This window comes from Nerophis ophidion, linkage group LG25 (genome assembly GCF_033978795.1).
Source record: "Nerophis ophidion isolate RoL-2023_Sa linkage group LG25, RoL_Noph_v1.0, whole genome shotgun sequence".
Taxonomy (NCBI): Eukaryota; Metazoa; Chordata; class Actinopteri; order Syngnathiformes; family Syngnathidae; genus Nerophis; species Nerophis ophidion.
This window is the reverse complement of record NC_084635.1, coordinates 6,310,504-6,331,851: the sequence shown is the minus strand read 5'-3', so window position 1 is coordinate 6,331,851 and position 21,348 is coordinate 6,310,504. Positions and strand designations below refer to the sequence as shown.

General features: G+C 42.1%; 1 protein-coding gene across 2 annotated transcripts in view; it reads left to right on the top strand.

The window, feature by feature from the left end:
• The window catches only part of LOC133542869 (C-Jun-amino-terminal kinase-interacting protein 1-like), a 147,055-nt gene that overhangs the window by 75,394 nt on the left and 50,313 nt on the right, over positions 1-21,348 (top strand). For both annotated transcript variants that reach the window (XM_061887081.1, XM_061887082.1), the window contains exon 3: positions 5,126-5,380. In XM_061887081.1, coding sequence (XP_061743065.1) covers positions 5,126-5,380 — 255 coding nt within the window. The remainder of the gene's footprint in view (positions 1-5,125; positions 5,381-21,348) is intronic.

Below are 21,348 nucleotides of genomic sequence, written 5' to 3'. Positions count from 1 at the left end.
CGTTTAATTCGCCAAAATACACCCATTTAGAGTTCGGAAATCGGTTAAAAAAATAGATGGTCTTTTTTCTGCACCATCAAGGTATATATTGACGCTTACATAGGTCTGCTGATAATGTTCCCCTTTAAAGTGTTAAAAAAAAAATATCTTTTTTTTACTGTTTACTTTTAACAAAATAATCTCGAGATCAACTTCAGATCTATCTGTCAATTATAAGTTTTATCGTTTGTTTTTTGTTTGTTCATTATAGGCCCTGCTTTAAAAAAACAGCTCAGTATTTTATATGGCAAACACAAAATATGCAACATTATCCCCAAAAATATCTCAAAGTGGAAAATTTAACGTGACGTAATCGAAGCCTTGAATAGCTCAATAATTCATAATGACATTGATTTTGATTCATTATTATTTTTTAAAGAAAGAAACAACCTGCATGGCAGCTTTGTGTTATTAGAGTAAACATTGCAACATGTTCTTGTTACATTTCACCCGTTTGCTCTTTTACATAACTTTTTACGTTTTGAACATTTTTCAATCGTATTTTTAAAATGTGCCGTGGGGCCGTTAAAAAATGACCTGCGGGCCGCAAATGGCCCCCGGGCCGCATTTTGGACACCCCCGCCTTAAAGCCTACAACAGGGGGGCCCATTACGTCGATCGCAAGCAACCAGTCGATGTGTGTCAGTTGATCGCCAGCCGGGCATTAAAAAAAATAAACTTAAAAATTAGCCATTATCAATCTTCAACCAGACGTCACTTTGGTCACTTGATTGACATTCACGGCACCCGAGGGTCTTGGGAAATGACGCTGGCTTCTGCGAGGTAATTAGTAAGAAAAAATTACCAACAGGAAGGCGAGAAATACTTTTTATTTCAACACTCTCGCGCTCTACCTGCGCAGTTCCTGTCTTCACAATAAAAGCCTGGCGCTGACAAAATAAGAGTCTCAGCAAGCTTCAGAGTTTGTCACCATTGTATTTCTTGTAAAGTGTATAAAAACAAGTATGGAAGCTGGACTAAAAAGATGCCAAAAAAAAAAAACACTTTCATGTGGTATTGGAGAGAATTATTTTTTTCTCTTCCATTCAAAAATACAGACGTTATCAGCACTATTGGGAATTTTGTCTGATTCCAATCAATGCAAGTCATCAGAATCAGGTAATACACCAATTTATATTCTTGTCTTCATGAAAGATAATAATCTATATGTATTAAACTTGCTTGTATTATCATTAAAAACATTTAACTTGTTTACAAAAATGTCTCTTTCATAAATAAATAAATAAATAAATATAAATTATATATTAGAGATGTCCGATAATATCGGACTGCCGATATTATCGGCCGATAAATGCTTTAAAATGTAGTATCGGAAAGTATCGGTTTCAAAAAGTAAAACTTATGACTTTTTAAAACGCCGCTGTGTACACGGACGTAGGGTGAAGTACAGAGCGCCAATAAACCTGCCTTTTGGTACCGTCCAAGTTACATTACATCCACGGCTTTTCACAATGCAAGGCATACTGGGTCAACAGCCATAATGGTCACACTGAGTGTGGCCGTACAAACAACTTTAACACTGTTACAAATACGCGCCACACTGTGAACCCACACCAAACAAGAATGACAAACACATTACGGCAGAACCTCCGCACCGTAACACAGCATAAACACAACAGAACAAATACTCTCAGGGAGGGCATATCCCAAATTTTGCATCGGGGATTACATGGGAGACTTGAGATGCAAGCTGAGATAATTTTGCTGGTATCGGACCAAACCCTACTTGTCATATAGGTTGACAGTCCCTGGAAGCTTTATTATGATTTGAAGGTTATTTGAAATGAGCAACAGTCAGCTGTCCCCTTATGGCAGGGGTAGGGAACCTATGGCTCCAGAGCCAGATGTGGCTCTTTTGATGACTACATCTGGCTCTCAGATAAATCTCAGCTGACATTGCTTAACACCATAATCACAGTGCTAAAAATAACGTGCAAAATATAAAACATTCTCATGCATGTAAATCCATCCATCCGTTTTCTACCGCACCTGTTCAAGAAGTCGCATTAATGGTAAGAAGTATTTTATGTCACGATGGGGGGGTCGCAGCTTGCTGCAGGTTCGTTCCCCCAGGAAGGCAGACGGACTACTCGGGACATGGCATTTAGGTAAAAACACGATTTAATTTAAACTGAAAAATGATACAAACAAAAATCGCTCACAGCGGAGGCACAACTTGGGCTAAGGAACAAAGCTAACGCATAAACAGACTAAGAACATAAATCAAACAAAACTTACTTGGCGTGGCATGAAGCACGAAACTATGGCAAGGCATGAAACAAGTCAGCACAGAGCAAAAAAAGATCACATTGACGCCAGGGCGACTGACTGGCAAAGATGAGCTTAAATACTGCCTCTGATTAGTGCTCGGGAAGCAGGTGAGCGGGCATTTTGTCCACCGGAGACAGGTGGACAAAATGAGTAACCAAGGAAACCAGACAAGGGAGTGGGAAAAAAACAGGGACTTAAAGAGTCCAAAGGACAAACAGCACATGGCCAAACAAAAACATGATCAACAGACATGACATTTTATTTATTATTGGTTAGCTTCAGAATAACAATGTTATTAAATCAATCAATCAATCAATGTTTATTTATATAGCCCCAAATCACAAATGTCTCAAAGGACTGCACAAATCATTACGACTACAACATCCTCGGAAGAACCCACAAAAGGGCAAGGAAAACTCACACCCAGTGGGCAGGGAGAATTCACATCCAGTGGGACGCCAGTGACAATGCTGACTATGAGAAACCTTGGAGAGGACCTCAGATGTGGGCAACCCCCCCCCTCTAGGGGACCGAAAGCAATGGATGTCGAGCGGGTCCAACATGATACTGTGAAAGTTCAATCCATAGTGGCTCCAACACAGCCGTGAGAGTTCAGTTCAAGCGGATCCAAGACAGGAGGATAAAAGAATAAAAGACTTATTAATAACATTGTTATAATAAAAGACTTATTATACTCTAAAAATGTTGGTCTTACTTCAAAATGCACATTTAGTTGTATTCAGTGTTAAAAAAATATGATATGGCTCTCACTGAAATACATTTTGAAATATTTGGCTTTCATGGCTCTCTCAGCCAAAAAGGTTCCCGACCCCTGCCTTATGGGAAACTTGATTACATTTTGCTTCGGGAACATTGAAGCTATTAAATCACGCTTCTCTCTCCCTATTGTATAACCATTATTTAATTTACAGACTTATTTTTTTTTTAAAGTTAGAAATACTGATGCATCTTTGACTGTAGTTTAATAGTTTCGGAGGAGTTTCGGAACCTGGTGAGGGACTTTGTTGTCTGGTGCCACACGAACGTCTTGCAGCTCAATCCGTCAAAGACCAAGGAGCTGGTCATTGACTTTGGGAGGTCGAGTCCACGGTCACAACCTATTGTGATCGAGGGAGTTGAGGTACAGACCGTGGACTCATTCAAGTACCTCGGGGTTTGGGTGGACAATAAGCTGGACTGGACTGTTAACACGGACCACCAGTACAAGAAAGGACAGAGGAGAGGAGACTGCACTCCTTCAACATTTGTAGAAAACTCCTGTGGATGTACTACCAGTCTGTGGTTGCCAGTGTTCTGTTCTACATGGTAGTGTGCTGGGGGGGGGGCAGTACATCTAAGAAGGACAGCTCCAGACTTGAGAAACTGATCAGGCGGGCCGGTTCTACAATGGGAATGAAACTGGACTCACTGGTGACGGTGGCAGAGAAGAGGACTGTGGACAAACTAGTGAGCATCCTGGATGATGCCAGTCACCCTCTGCATAGTGTTATCAGTAGCCAGAGGAGCCTGTTCAGTTCTAGACTGCTTCATCCCAAGTGCAGGACTAATAGACTCAAGAACTCATGTGTCCCACACGCCATTAGACTGTACAACTCCTCTCTGGGACGGGGGGTACTAGGATGACAGGGGATGCAAAACAATAACAGTGCAATACGTTTTCATGACATGGTCACTACTGCCTACTTTGTCTTGTTATATTCTACAACCCACAGAATCAATCAATCAATCAATCAATCAATGTTTACTTATATAGCCCTAAATCACTAGTGTCTCAAAGGGCTGCACAAACCACTACGACATCCTCGGTAGGCCCACATAAGGGCAAGGAAAACTCACACCCAGTGGGACGTCGGTGACAATGATGACTATGAGAACCTTGGAGAGGAGGAAAGCAATGGATGTCGAGCGGGTCTAACATGATACTGTGAAAGTTCGATCCATAATGGATCCAACACAGTCGCGAGAGTCCAGTCCAAAGCGGATCCAACACAGCAGCAAGAGTCAACATTATTTCAGCCTGTACCGATTTGTACTGTTTAAATGTATTCCGTCACACACAATTAGTGAGATGTCATCGGCACACTTCAACTTTGCCCATCTTGAAAATGAGCCCGGGTGTTCTGTGAACAAGCTTATATAATCTACAACGTGGAGGTCAAAGTGTGAAACTAATGCTCATTAAAGTCATCTGATTAATTGTTATTCCCATTGTTTTTATTCTTTTTGTAATATTTCTCTATTTTGTTTCCATTTAAACCCCCATTATTTACTTTTTACTTTTTTTTTTAATTGATCTCAACTCTGTACACTGCTGCTGGAATTTTAATTTTCCTGAAGGAACTCTCCTGAAGGAATCAATAAAGTACTATCTATCCATCTATCTGCTTTAAAAATAACCACAATGTCCGTCTTAATAGTGCTGCCAAGCAACTGGCAACTTAGTGAGGATTATTCGGCCAAGTCCAAGCGTCTCCCAGTCCCATCTGTGTATGTTGAAGAAAATAAAAGCAGAGCTGTGCTGCTGAACACTGATTAGTCGAGTCAAGAAGGGGGTGGAAGGGTGGGTGGGTGTACATCCTGACCATAGAATATCCTCGGCTGCCTTTGGGCTCTAAGCAGCTCAGTGTTGGCAGTGAGAGTCTGCAAGCCACAGCGAGAGAGGCTTCTAATTGGCCGGCCTCGGTCTCCTCATCACATTCACGCTCTTTCTCTCTCTCTCTGTGTTTCTCTATCTGGGCTACAACTAACAGGATGTGCCTTCCAATCACTGCAGGGCCACGTGAGACGAGGGACCAATAGCCGGCCGGGGAGGGCAGAGCTCGGCGCCGTCGGTCAGCTCCAGGCTGAGATGCTCCATTTGGACCTTATTGACGGCGCCGACGGTTACCGCGGCGACAAAGAGTCCTGCAAGGCCTCCATCGCGCCTCCGCCGGTCACCAAGGACCCGACACTACCGGTTACCATGGATACCTACCGGCCCAAGAGACCCACAACCCTTAACCTCTTTCCAATTGTGCCACGAACACAGGTAGAGTCATCTCACACATTTACACACACAAGCGTGGAAGATTATCCTCTTTTGGTGAAGATCAAGTGAATCAATTGTCTTTGCATTTTCCTTGAGAGGCAACAAGCTCTTTTGTCGAGAAATTATTTTGTTATTTCTGCTTGTGTTGGTCGCGTTTGTTGGTGACTCGTGTCGTTTGCTCGTGTTACGATTTCTAAATTTAGGACGGATGATCGCGTTTGGTGTTGGCAGCATCCTCACAAGTACACACAAATATACAGTTCATGAGCATGTGACTATGGAGTTGGTTATTTGTCAATCCAGAATGGATCTTTGCTGGGGCCGGTTAGTTGAAAGGGTCCTGTAGTTGGACTGGCAATCGGGATCAGATTGAGTTTTTACTCCCAGGTTTTAACAGTTTATGAAGGTTGTGGTAACAAATTGTTTTGAAAAAAAATGGGTAATTTTTGCTGGCGTCATCCCTTATTATGGAATGGACGTGAAATCCTTATCTCATCCACAGCTATAGCCAGCAAATAGGTCCTTTACCTGATTTATTTCCTTAAAATGTGCAGCATAGTGTCAGTGGACACACAGACAGATCTGAGGGATGAGATCTGACAACCCACAGAATCAATCAATCAATCAATCAATCAATGTTTACTTATATAGCCCTAAATCACTAGTGTCTCAAAGGGCTGCACAAACCACTACGACATCCTCGGTAGGCCCACATAAGGGCAAGGAAAACTCACACCCAGTGGGACGTCAGTGACAATGATGACTATGAGAACCTTGGAGAGGAGGAAAGCAATGGATGTCGAGCGGGTCTAACATGATACTGTGAAAGTTCAATCCACAATGGATCCAACACAGTCGCGAGAGTCCAGTCCAAAGCGGATCCAACACAGCAGCAAGAGTCAACATTATTTCAGCCTGTACCGATTTATACTGTTTGAATGTATTCCATCCATCCATCCATCCATTTTCTACCGCTTATTCCCTTTCGGGGTGGCGGGGGGCGCTGGCGCCTATCTCAGCTACAATCGGGCGGAAGGCGGGGTACACCCTGGACAAGTCGCCACCTCATCGCAGGGCTAACACAGATAGACAGACAACATTCACACACTAGGGCCAATTTTAGTGTTGCCAATCAACCTATCCCCAGGTGCATGTCTTTGGAAGTGGGAGGAAGCCGGAGTACCCGGAGGGAACCCACGCATTCACGGGGAGAACATGCAAACTCCACACAGAAAGATCCCGAGCCTGGATTTGAACCCAGGACTGCAGGAGCTTCGTATTGTGAGGCAGACGCACTAACCCCTCCGCCACCGTGAAGCCCTGAATGTATTCCGTCACACACAATTAGTGAGATGTCATCGGCACACTTCAACTTTGCCCATCTTGAAAATGAGTCTGGGTGTTCCGTGAACAAGCTTATCTACAACGTGGAGGTCAAAGTGTGAAACTAATGCTCATTAAAGTCATCTGATTAATGTGTTACGTCATCGCTCACACTCTGTATTTTGTCAGTCAGTGATGGCAAAAAATTCAAAATATTGTCAACAAATATTGAAATAATATTTTAGTAGTTTGGACCTTGAATAATGATTAACACAATTAGGTTTATCGGCAGTAAGTGGAACACATTTCCAGTGAGGGTTGGACTCCGCCAAGGCTGTCCTTTGTCACCGATTCTGTTCATAACTTTTATGGACAGAATTTCTAGGCGCAGTCAAGGCGTTGAGGGGTTCTGGTTTGGTGACCGCAGGATTAGGTCTCTGCTTTTTGCAGATGATGTGGTCCTGATGGCTTCATCTGACCGGGATCTTCAGCTCTCGCTGGATCGGTTCGCAGCCGAGTGTGAAGCGACCGGAATGAGAATCAGCACCTCCAAGTCCGAGTCCATGGTTCTCGCCCGGAAAAGGGTGGAATGCCATCTCCGGGTTGGGGAGGAGACCCTGCCCCAAGTGGAGGAGTTCAAGTACCTAGGAGTCTTGTTCACGAGTGGGGGAAGAGTGGATCGTGAGATCGACAGGCGGATCGGTGCGGCGTCTTCAGTAATGCGGACGTTGTACCGATCCGTTGTGGTGAAGAAGGAGCTGAGCCGGAAGGCAAAGCTCTCAATTTACCGGTCGATCTACGTTCCCATCCTCACCTATGGTCATGAGCTTTGGGTCATGACCGAAAGGATAAGATCAAGGGTACAAGCGGCCGAAATAAGTTTCCTCCGCCGTGTGGCGGGCCTCTCCCTTAGAGATAGGGTGAGAAGCTCTGCCATCCGGGAGGAACTCAAAGTAAAGCCGCTGCTCCTTCACATCGAGAGGAGCCAGATGAGGTGGTTCGGGCATCTGGTCAGGATGCCACCCGAACGCCTCCCTAGGGAGGTGTTTAGGGCACGTCCAACCGGTAGGAGGCCACGGGGAAGACCCAGGACACGTTGGGAAGACTATGTCTCCCGGCTGGCCTGGGAACGCCTCGGGATCCCCCGGGAAGAGCTAGACGAAGTGGCTGGGGAGAGGGAAGTCTGGGTTTCCCTGCTTAGGCTGTTGCCCCCGCGACCCGACCTCGGATAAGCGGAAGATGATGGATGGATGGATGGTTTATCTTTATACTGTTTAATGTAATTAGTTGCTTTCATGAAACTACAGTATTTTCCGGACTATAAGGAACACTTAAAATCCATTTATTTTCTCAAAACTCAACAGTCCGCCCTATAACCCGGTGCGCCTAATGTAAGGAATAAGTTTGGTTGAGCTTACCCACCTCGAAGCTATTTTATTTGGTACATTTGGGACGGCGTGGCACAGTGGGAGAGTGGCCGTGCGCAACCCAAGGGTCCCTGGTTCAATCCCCACCTAGTACCAACCTCGTCATGTCCGTTGTGTCCTTGAGCAAGACACTTCACCCTTGCTCCTGATGGGTGCTGGTTAGCGCCTTGCTTGGCAGCTCCCTCCATCAGTGTGTGAATGGGTAAATGCGGAAGTAGGGTCAAAGCGCTTTGAGTACTTTGAAGGTAGAAAAGCGCTATACTAGTACAACCCATTTATCATTTATTTACATGGTATAATGACAAGTGTGACCAGTACATGGCAGTCAAACATAAGAGGTAAGTGTAGGCTGCACTATGATGGCAAGATGACTCAAGTAAAAAACATCAACATGTTATGTGTTCCATTGAAAATATAGAACATTACACATGGCCCTTAGAAATCTATCAAATTGTTTTGGTACGACTTCGGTAAGCTATGAAGCCGCACCGCTCGATGTGTTTCAACATTCGGGTATAATTATGGTGTTTGTTTAAATTAAGACATATTATCTGGTGGTTTGTTTCGCAATATTATGCAAAAGCAACTTTTCTTACCTTCTGGTGCTGATCTGTATTCATCCTGAAAAATTGCGCGCATCTGCCTTTGTAGTCTGTGGCGACGCGTAGTCGATAAGATTCTTCTTTTTTTCTATCTTCTTGTTATGGGACATTTATCCTCCACTGTTGCCATTTCTAATATCAAATAATGTAAATGTATTACTTATATCTGTCAGTAAACTCACCATGAAAGCGCTAAAACATACCGGTGTAGTGAGTTTACATTATTAACCCAAGGTACTTTAGTTATTAGAGAGTTCCTGTCGAACGATTTTTCACGGGACACATTTCCGGTGTGGTTTCCGGTTGAGGAGATTCTGCTCCGTTAATGATTTAAGTAAAAGTCTGAATGTCATTAAAACAGTTAGCTCCATCTTTTGACACTTCTTCCACTCCCGTCCTTGCACGCTACACCGCTACAACAAATATGACGGAGAAAAGACGCTGCCGAAGGTGAGCCACGTAAATTGGACCGCCCACGAAACGGCGCATCCTGAAGCGACTGTCAGAAAGCGGCTTGAAGATGATCAGCAAAACATAATCTATGTAAAATTTTCACCAAATAACCACCATTGTATGTTATTTAGACCACAAGGAAGTGTTTTACATTTAAAAAAAAAAAAAAACAATAATATGACTCTTTTAACGGACCCTATAATCCCGTGCACATTATACTGTGTATCAAAACAGATCAAAAATAGACCATTTATCGGCAGTGTCATCTTTTTTGTAAGGGGCGCTGGAAGCCGGCAGACCCGTCAGCGATCCTGTTCTGTCTCCCTGTAATGTTTGTCTGATCTTGAATGGGATTGTGCTGAAAATTGTAATTTTCCTGAAGGAACTCTCCTGACGGAATAAATAAAGTACTATCTTATCTTATCTTATCTTATAATCCGGTGCGACCTATGGTTCGGAAAACACGGTAAATGAATAGAGTTAAAGAATAATAAAAATAGCAAATACAGTGGTACCTCAACTGCATTTGAGACACAAACTGTCGCTCTGCTTTTTGATATGCTTTATATTGGGTGCATCATTTTGAGTTACGAGCACTTTCACTTTCGGTTAAAGTAGTATTTGTCACAGGGTTTTAGTTATCAAGAGATAATACATTGTTACACGTTGCTTTTCCCGCTTCATTTACATAAGAATTGATTTAACTGTGGACTGCACATTTGAGCGCCGCTCAGAGATCGACACAAACCTCGGCACTGTGCGACGGAGGAGAAATGTACCATTGAAAAGATCTCCCACTGGTTGGCAGCCTATTGTGCGAGTCAGCCCTGCCTCAGCGTCACTCCCATCACACAAACTGGGGCCATCCTCCACAGAAAACAACACAGATTTATCCATAAAAATATTGAGAATTGCTGACTCAACAAACTTTGTGGTCGAGCGTTATCTTTGGGACACAGACAAACATATCACTTTCATGTCAACGCTGATTTCTCCTAGCCGACATCCATTCCCTAGTTCAGGGGTCGGGAACCTTTTTGGCTGAGAGAGCCAAGAAGCCAACTATTTTAAAATGTATTTCCGTAAGAGCCATATAGTATTTTTTTAACACTAAACACAACAACACGCATGCATTTTTGTGAAAAAACAACATTTCTAGAGAGGTCTCTTATTTTTTGTAATAACATTGTTATTCTGAAGCTAACTGTGGAGGGGGCGTGGCCTGCGGGCCTGCAGCGAAGCGGGGTGTTGCCAGTACCGGCCTCCAAATCAGCGACAGGTGCGTTGACGGCCCACCTGGGCCTTTTTATCTAATCACCTGTTGCTGTGTCATAAGCAGCAGCCAGGAGGAGAGACGGGCTTGGGGCTAGAAACCAGAGCGCGAGCGAGAACGAAAGAGTAAAAGACAATTGCTGGAAAGCAACTGAGAGACTTATTGAAAAATAAAACAATATTGTAACCCTGAAACAGGCTCTCATGTCAGTGCTTGGTGGTCTGAAGAACCCCCAGGAGGGCAAGCCCCACACTAACCAATAATAAATAAATTACTTCTTACCAACTTCTTAAACATAAAAATGCATGACAATGTTTTATATTTTTAACGTTATTTTTAACACTGTGATTACAAGTGGAATTATTCATTATTTATCGTGTTAAGCAACGTCAGCTCAGATTTATCTGAGAGCCAGATGCAGTCATCCAAAGAGCCACATCTGGCTCTAGAGCCATAGGTTCCCTACCCCTGCTCTAGTTCCTATCGTTACATGAAGGACAAGCAGCCTGTAGGAGACTCCTGCAAAAGTTTGCTCCTGAAGGCAAATGCTGAACAATATTATTACATTATTTCATAAAGGACAGCCTTGGCGGAGTCCAACCCTCACTGGAAACGTGTCCGACTTACTGCCAGCAATGCGGACCAAGCTCTGGCACTGATCATACAGGGAGCGGACCGCCACAATAAGACAGTTCGATACCCCATACTCTCTGAGCACTCCCCACAGGACTTCCCGAGGGACACGGTCGAATGCCTTCTCCAAGTCCACAAAGCACATGTAGACTGGTTGGGCAAACTCCCATGCACCCTCAAGAACCCTGCCGAGAGTATAGAGCTGGTCCACAGTTCCACGACCAGGACGAAAACCACACTGTTCCTCCTGAATCCGAGGTTCGACTATCCGGCGTAGCCTCCTCTCCAGTACACCTGAATAAACCTTACCGGGAAGGCTGAGGAGTGTGATCCCACCATAGTTGGAACACACCCTCCGGTCCCCCTTCTTAAAGAGGAACCACCACCCCGGTCTGCCAATCCAGAGGTACCGCCCCCGATGTCCACGCGATGCTGCAGAGTCTTGTCAACCAAGACAGCCCCACAGCATCCAGAGCCTTAAGGAACTCCGGGCGGATCTCGTCCACCCCCGGGGCCTTGCCGCCGAGGAGCTTTTTAACTACCTCAACGACCTCAGCCCCAGAAATAGGATAGTCCCCAGGCACTGCTTCCTCATAGGAAGACGTGTTGTACTACTGTAGTTGTTTGTACCATGGTACATTTGTATAATATCTACTGCGTTTTAGACACACAAGTGTATGCAAGGCATACTTGGTCAACAGCCATACAGGTAATACTGAGGGTGGCCGTACAAACAAGTTTAACATTTTTACAAATATGCACCACACTGTGAACCCACACCAAACATAAATGACAAACACATTTCGAGACAAACACAACATAAACAGAACAGAACAAATACCCAGAAACCCTTGCACCACTAGCTCTTCAGGGACGCTACAATATACCCCCCCACACACCTCAACCCCACCCACCGGTTGGTAGAGTGGCCGTGCCAGCAACTTGAGGGTTGCAGGTTCGATTCCCACTTCTGCCATCCTAGTCACTGCTGTTGTGTCCTTGGGCAAGACAATTTACCCACCTGCTCCCAGTGCCACCCACACTGGTTTAAATGTAACTTAGATATTGGGTTTCACTATGTAAAGCGCTTTGAGTCACTAGAGAAAAGCGCTATATAAACATAATTCACTTCACTTCACAGTTGTTCAAACAATATTTCCTATCTAAAAGTTGTGTTTTTCTTTTCAAAAGGTTAACAGTGTGATGTTTAGTTTGGGCCAAGCACAGATTAAACAGGTTTTATTTCATTTCAATGGGCTAGGCTCATTTGACAAACGAGTGTTTCGAGTTACGAGGAAGGTTGTGGAACGCGGTGCTACTGTATCTTTTTTTTTTAGACTGTGTTGTGCTGTGTTAGCTTTAAACTTCTGGTTCAGCTTGTCTCAACTCTAGAGGAACATATCTTCAACAGATGTTCAATAATATGTTTCTCGTACATTGTAAACCATGATTTGGTAAACATGGCTGAAAATCTTGGTTGGCTTTAGTTTGTGCAAAAAGTTTTGTCTCTGAATACATATTTTTGAAATACAAATACCGTTACGTCGGGAACGCATTTTGTATGTGCGTGGTGTCACCCCAAGATGCACGAGGACCAGACAGGCAGGAATAGCAGGTAAGAGCATGGTTTAATATAAAAATTATCACATAACACTAGTACAAAAGTCAAAATAAAGCGCGTGCCTACGCACAGGAAGCTAATGCTAAACCAGGAGTAGGGAACCTATGGCTCTAGAGCCAGATGTGGCTCTTTTGATGACTGCATCTGGCTCTCTGATAAATCTGACCTGACGTTGCTTAACACGATAAGTAATGAATAATTCCACTTGTAATCACAGTGTTAAATATAATGTTAAAATTATAAAACATTCTCATGCATTTTTAATCCATCCATCCGTTTTTTACCGCACCTGTTCAAGAAGTTGCGTTAATGGTAAGAAGTTATTTTTTTATTATTGGTTAGTGTGGGGCTTGCCCTCCTGGGGGTTTTTCAGACCCCCAAGCAACGACATGAGAGCCTGTTTCAGGGTGACAATATTTTATATTTTTATTAAATAAGTCTCTTAGTTGCTTTCCAGCAATAGTATTTCCAGCCCAAACCCAGTCTCTCCGCCTGGCTGCTGCTTATAACAGAGCGCAGAGCGACAGGTGATTAGATAACAAGGCCCAGGTGGGCCATCTACGCACCTGTCGCTGCAGGCCCGTAGGCCACGCCCCCTCCACAGTTAGCTTCAGAAAACAATGTTATTACAAAGGATAAGAGACCTATTATACTCTAGAAGTGTTGGTCTTACTTAAAAATGTACGTGTTTAGTTGTGTTCAGTGTTAAAAAAAAAAAATTATATGGCTCTTACGGAAATATATTTTAAAATATTTGGCTCTGTCAGCCAAAAAGGTTCCCGACCCCTGCGCTAAACTTAGCATGCAGTCCAAAAAGTCCAAGAAGAGCGTGCCGGGCGCATGGAAGCTAAGGAGCTACTTAGCAAAGGTACAAGAGATAAGGAAATGCCATTGTGACTGTTGCCTACTGCAAAAAAAAAAAAAACATCCAGGAAGAACTGAGGTTGAAAACAGGCTTAAATACTCAAGCACACAATCAAACTCAGGTGCGCGTAAAAACAAGAGCAGGCGGGACAAATGTGAAACCAAGGTAACCAGACAAAACGAGGAAGTGCACAAACCAGGGATCGAAAGAGTCAAGAAATAATCCATCCATCCATCCATCAATCCATTTTCTACCGCTTATTCCCTTTCGGGGTCACGGGGGGCGCTGGCGCCTATCTCAGCTACAATCAAGAAATAATCAAGAAACACAAAAAGACTCAAAACCCAAAACCATATATGATCCGGGAAACGGATCATAACAAATACTTCTACTTAATTATCCTTGCTAAACTCAGCTGCTCCATGTCCATTTTGCTTTGAAATAGCCTCAGGTTTGAAATTATTGCATTGTTTTGAGTCCCACAGGATCTATAACCACCCATCAATATTGTGAATATATATATTTAGATTATATTTGACATTTATTCATACTTTATCCATGCCACGCTGGAAAGTCTACATGATGATGCATCTTGTGGGTGATTCCACACCCACTGCTCCGGGCTTGCAGGCTGTCAACATGATCCACTGTGTTCCATTCGTCCACTTTCTCTGAGGTGGAAAAATGGCTGTCAATGCCGCTGTGCGATTGTTCCGAGTTCCCTGTCTTTGTTCAAACTGTCAGGACTAGAAAGGATGAAGGAAATAATTGCTCGCTCTCAGGAAGTCATCCTGTCTCCTGCATTGTCACTTATTTTTACTTACTTGACACTTGCTTAGGTATTACCGCGTCAGAAATTATGTCTGCAATCATGGAAATGTGCAGTGAATCGCATATCTTCTGGTTTTGTCTCGCATTTCATTTTGCAGTGGCGTAGAAATTCGCCTCTATTCTATAGTTTGTTTACATGTTCAGCTACAGTCAAAAGGTTGCATACACTTTTAAAGAACATAATCTCATGGCTGTCTTGAGTTTCCAATAATTTCTACGACTCTTAGTTTTTTTGTGATAGAGTGATTGGAGCACATACTTGTTTGTCACAAAAAACATTCATTAAGTTTTTTTGTTTTTTTTAATGAATTTATCATGGGTCTACTGAAAATGTGACCAAATCTGCTGGGTCAAAAGTATACATACTGCAATGTTAATATTTGGTGTGATCAGTAGCAAACTTTAGATGAGCCTTAAGGTGTTGCTTCTGAACCAAGGGCTTCCTTCTCAGTCCATGGCGATACAAAACACGCTTGACTGTGGACACTGACCCCTGTGTTCTAGCAGCTTCCTGTTCATTGCAGACTGGCTTTTTGGTGGCTTTCGGTTGACTCTTGATCATCCTGACCAATTTTCTCTCAGCAGCAGGTGATAGCTTGCGTTTTCTTCCTGATCGTGGCAGTGACAAAACTGTGCCATGCACTTTTTACTTACGGATAATCGTCTGCACAGTTGCTCTTGGGACCTTAAGCTGCTTTGAAAGGGCTCCAAGTGACCTTCCTCACTTGTTCAAGTCAATGATTTGTTTTTTCAGATTGGTGCTGAGTTCCTTTGGCTTTTCCTATTGTCGCGTTTGTAACCGAGTCTAATGACTGCATCACATGAGCCCTATTTAAACGGGCTCAGAGAAGTCAACAGATGTGGTCAATCATAATCACTCACATGAAGTTAAGAGGCCATGCTATGAAGCTGATTTGATTGTAACTTTTCTACATTACCAAAATTGATAATGTATGTTGCCGTATGTATACTTTTGACCCTGCAGATTTGGTCACATTTTCAGTAGACTCATAATTAATTCATAAATGAAGTGAAGTGAATTATATTTATATAGCGCTTTTCTCTAACGACTCAAAGCGCTTTACATAGTGAAACCCAAAATCTAAGTTACATTTTTAAACCAGTGTGGGTGGCACTGGGAGCAGGTGGGTAAAGTGTCTTGCCCGAGGACACAACGGCAGTGACTAGGATGGCGGAAGCGGGAATCGAACCTGCAACCCTCAAGTTGCTGACACGGCCGCTCTTCCAACCGAGCTATACCGCCTATACACCCCTGTAAGGTTCAACCACAATAATAAACAGATTGTTAAATTATTATTAGAGCTTTAAAACGTAACCCAATAATGAACCAAACTTCATGAATGTTTTTTGTGACAAACAAAAAAATCTGAGTTGTAGAAATTATTGGAAACTCTTCACAGCCATGACATTATGTCCTTAACAAGTGTATGTAAACTTTGGACCACGACTGTATTTGGGAAAACTTATGGTACACGACCTCAGGGTGATGCAGTGCAGTTGTACAGCCCTGTAAGGTACAACCACAATAATAAACAGATTGTTAAATTATTATTAGAGCTGTAAAACGTAACCCAATCATTTCCTTTAATGGCACAGACATACGCTCGTAACGTGTTGAGGTCGGCCCACATCATAAGTGCGGGGAAAAGCATCGGTGCCGCAGCCACAAGCGAGATCAAACGTAGAGAAGCAATGGACAATGAAAAGATAATACTTTTTTAATGTCATTTATAGGTACTTTGTTTTTAAATCTGCACCGCAACCACATAATGTCCCCATTTTAGAATAAATAAAGTATATCACATCATATTCAATCCTATCCCAAATTAACAAATGTAACTCACCCTTAAAGGGGAACTGCAATATTTTTGGGGAATTTTGTCTATTGTTCACAATCATTGTGAGAGACAAGTTGACAAAAGTATTTTTTTTTTAAAATTCTAACTTTTAAAAAATGGTCTTGTTCTTGGTGGCTAGCAATGCATTATCAACGTCGCAACGTCTCACCCATTCTTTGTGCTGGCTTCTATAAGCAGTAGTTCCATCCCATCCATCCATTTTCTACCGCTTATTCCCTTTTGGAGTCGTGGGGAGCGCTGGCGCCTATCTCAGCTACAATCGGGCGGAAGGCGGTGTACACCCTGGACAAGTCGCCACCTCATCGCAGGGCCGTTGAGTAAAATGACGACTTATTATTAATACTGTTGAAAAATTCAAAATTTTTCATGTGAAATTGTGACTTTTTCCTTGTGAAATCCCAACTCATTTTTCACAACAAGCTTTTTTTATATATATATATGTATATATATATATATATATATATATATATATATATATATATATATATATATATATATATATATATATTTGCATAGTACGTCCATCCATCCATCCATCTTCTACCGCTTATTCCCTTTGGGGTCGCGGGGGGCGCTGGCGCCTATCTCAGCTACAATCGGGCAGAAGGCGGCGTACACCCTGGACAAGTCGCCACCTCATCGCAGGGCCAACACAAATAGAAAGACAACCTTCACACTCACATTCACACACTAGGGCCAATTTAGTGTTGCCAATCAACCTATCCCCAGGTTCATGCTTTTGGAAGTGGGAGGAAGCCGGAGTACCCGGAGGGAACCCACGCATTCACGGGGAGAACATGCAAACTCCACACAGAAAGATCCCAAGCCTGGATTTGAACCCAGGACTGCAGGAACTTCGTATTGTGAGGCAGACGCATAGTATGTATATATTATTAATGTTGTACATACAAATCTTTATAGACCTAGAAAGGTTGGTCCTAAAGAGGTAGCGATATTATGATAAAAGTTGGAACTTTACTCGATAACAGTCGCAGTTTTACAAGAAAAGCTTAAAATGTGGGCAATTTCATGAAAAGTGTCCATTTTTACTTGACACAAAGTCAGCATTTTATAAGAAAACTTTGGAATTCTGGCATTGTTATAATAATAAATATCATGGGAAAGCAGTTGTTCATCCTCCTTATATTCAGGTTCAAAAAGATAAGGTTGTGAATCCTCATTTGACCAAAAATAATCACTTTCTTTGTATTGTGCAAATTCACATGCCTTTGTATCAGTAAGTAGAAAGCAGTTGTTGCCATAAGTCAGGAGTGCTATGGAAACGGAAAACAACGCACGGAAGAAATTAGTCCTGGAAATGATTAAAATTACCAAAATACGGTAAATATTGTACAGATTACAAGTTGCTATGAACAGGTGAAGTGAATTATATTTATATAGCGCTTTTCTCTAGTGACTCAAAGCGCTTTTACGTAGTGATACCCAATATCTAAGTTACATTTAAACCAGTGTGGGTGGCACTGGGAGCAGGTGGGTAAAGTGTCTTGCCCAAAGACACAACGGCAGTGACTAGGATGGCGGAGGCGGGAATCAAACCTGCAACCCTCAAGTTGCTGGCACGGCCACTCTACCAACCGAGCTATACCTATATATATAGGTGTGTTACTACATTATATATAGACTTGCAGTGTGTACATAAAACGTTGATGGAGGTTTTTGAAGTTGTTTTAGAGGGCTTTGAAGGCTACGACGGCGACAGCCATAAAGTGTTTTTTTTTTTATCATCATTAAAATCCTAAAAAAAAAAACATGTGTTCTTGTTTCTCATAATATTTGTGAGCAATCGGCAACATTCCAAATCCAGGATTAATTGTAGTATAACTATGCTAACAGATAAAGGAACTGATGCCGTAGAAACTTTTTACCGCTTTGCTCGAGGTGATTACGCAAGAATGCGTGTCGATGCTTTCTCGCTAGTGTTATTCAGAGTGCCACAGCGTTGCAAGTAAAGTAGGCACACAGGGAACTGGGTGACTGTTTCCAGGTCAGTGAATGAAAAAAAAAAATGTAACAGGACACTCAGGGCTGTATCTTTTGGCAGACTTCATGGTTAAACAACCAGAGATTCTGACCGCAGTGGCTTTTTGGAAATCAATATTCTGCCTGGCATCTGCATTTGGTGCTGTTCAATGTCATTTGTCTAGTAGGGGTCAGCAACCTTTTTGAAACCAAGAGCTACTTCTTGTGTACTGATTAATGCGAGGGGCTACCAGTTTGATACACACTTAAATAAATTGCCAGAAATAGCCAATTTGCTCAATTTACGTCTTCAGTAATGCGGACGTTGTACCGATCTGTTGTGGTGAAGAAGGAGCTGAGCCGGAAGGCAAAGCTCTCAATTTACCGGTCGATCTACGTTCCCATCCTCACCTATGGTCATGAGCTTTGGGTCATGACCGAAAGGATAAGATCACGGGTACAAGCGGCCCAAATGAGTTTCCTCCGCCGGGTGACGGGTCTCTCCCTTAGAGATAGGGTGAGAAGCTCTGCCATCCGGGAGGAACTCAAAGTAAAGCCGCTGCTCCTCCACATGGAGAGGAGCCAGATGAGGTGGTTCGGGCATCTGGTCAGGATGCCACCCGAACGCCTCCCTAGGGAGGTGTTTAGGGCACGTCCAACCGGTAGGAGGCCACGGGGAAGACCCAGGACACGTTGGGAAGACTATGTCTCCCGGCTGGCCTGGGAACGCCTCGGGATCCCCCGGGAAGAGCTAGACGAAGTGGCTGGGGAGAGGGAAGTCTGGGTTTCCCTGCTTAGGCTGTTGCCCCCGCGACCCGACCTCGGATAAGCGGAAGATGATGGATGGATGGATGGATGGACCTTTGAATAGGTAAATCTAAATGAATATATATATAAAAAATTGGTATTTCTTTCTGTCATTCCGTCTTACATTTTTTTTCCTTTTACGGAAGGTTTTTTTGTAGAGAATAAATGATGAAAAAAACACATATTGAATGGTTTAAAAGAGGAGAAAACACAAACAAAATGAAAATAAAATGTTGTAACATAGTGTATCTTCAATTTCAACTCTTCAAAATTCAACCCAAAAAAATGAAGAGAAAAACCAGCTAATTCGAATCGTTTTGAAAAAATTAACATCATTAGTAATTTTTCCTGATTAAGATTAATTTTAGAATTTTGATGACATGTTTTAAATAGGTTAAAATCCAATCTGCACTTTGTTAGAATATATAACAAATTGGACCAAGCTATATTTCTATCAAAGACAAATCCTCATTTCTTCTAGATTTTCCAGAACAACATTTTTAAAAGAAATTCAAAAGACTTTGAAATAAGATTTAAATTTTATTTTACAGATTTTCTAGATTTGCCAGAATAATTATTTTGAATTTGAATCATAATAAGTTTGAATAAATATTTCACAAATATTCTTCGTGGAAAAAACAAGCTAAATCGAAGAATTAAATCAAAATGTATTTATTATTCTTTACAATAAAATAAATAAATTTACTTCAACGTTGATTTAAATTGTCAGGAAAGAAGAGGAAGGAATTTAAAAGGTAAAAAGGTATATGTGTTTAAAAATCCTAAAATCATTTTTAAGGTTGTATTTTTTCTCAAAAATTGTATTAAGAAGCAAAGTAAAAAAAATAAATGAATGTATTTAAACAAGTGAAGACCAAGTCTTTAAAATATTTTCTTGGATTTTCAAATTCTATTTGAGTTTTGTCCCTCTTAGAATTAAAAATGTCGAGCAAAGCGAGACCAGCTTGCTAGTAAATAAATACAATTTAAAAAATAGAGGCAGCTCACTGGTAAGTGCTGCTTTTTGAGTTTTTTTTAGAACAGGCCAACGGGCGACTCATCTGGTCCTAATGGGCTGCCTGGTGCCCGCGGGCGCCGCGTTGGTGACCCCTGCTCTAGTAAGTACCGTGTTTTTCGAACTATAAGTCGCAGTTTTTTTCATAGTTTGGACGGGGGTGTGACTTATACTCAAAAGCGACTTATGTGTGAAATTATTAACACATTACCGTAAAATATCAAATAATATTATTTAGCTCATTCACGTAAGAAACTAGACGTATAAGATTTCATGGGATTTAGCAATTAGGAGTGACAGATTGTTTGGTAAACTTATAGCATGTTCTATATGTTATAGTTATTTGAATGACTCTTACCATAATATGTTACGTTAACATAGCAGGCACCTTCTCAGTTGTTATTTATGCCTCATATTACGTACAGCCTGTTGTTCACTATTCTTTATTTATTTTAAATTGCCTTTCAAATGTCTATTCTTGGTGTTGGGTTTTATCAAATACATTTCCCCCAAACATGCGACTTATACTCCGGTGCGACTTATATATGTTTTTTTTTCCTTCTTTATTGTGCATTTTCGGCAGGTGCGACTTATACTCCAGTGTGACATATACTCCGAAAAATACGGTAAATGTTGTTTTTCAAAATCAGACCTACACGGCAGGTATTATTTTTGCCGTCTGGTCTTTATAAGGCTGTTTGAGTAAATGCACTAGACAGAAAGACCAACATGATATCAGGATTAATCCTGAGTCCTGCTAATCTCCCATCTGGTCGCAACACATTTGTTTTAGGTATGTTTGTACAAGTCTTATATGCATTTTAAACTTCAGCTCATCTGTGATCACATACTTTCTACTCAATAAAATCACCGTTATCTGATTAAGAAATGGTTATGATAGTCTCCTTCGGCTGCTTCTTTGACCATTGATAGAACTCGCTCGCTGACAACAAGCTATCCATACACTTAGGTAAAACGGAATCCATCCTATTTGGGTCCCACATCAACCTTCTTAAAGTCAGTGACTTCACTACTAAAGTGGATGACATTGTTATCACCAGGAAGGATGAGATCACCTACCTAGGTTCCATTCTAGAGGCTAATCTTTCCTGTCATAAAATGGCAACCAAGGTGATCGAAAAGGTCAACCAAAGAACGAGATTCCTCCACAGAATCTCCTCTCTGGTCAACAAAAGCACCTTGAGGATTCCAGCGGGAACTCTCATTCAACCCTTCTTCGATAACGCTTGCACCTCCT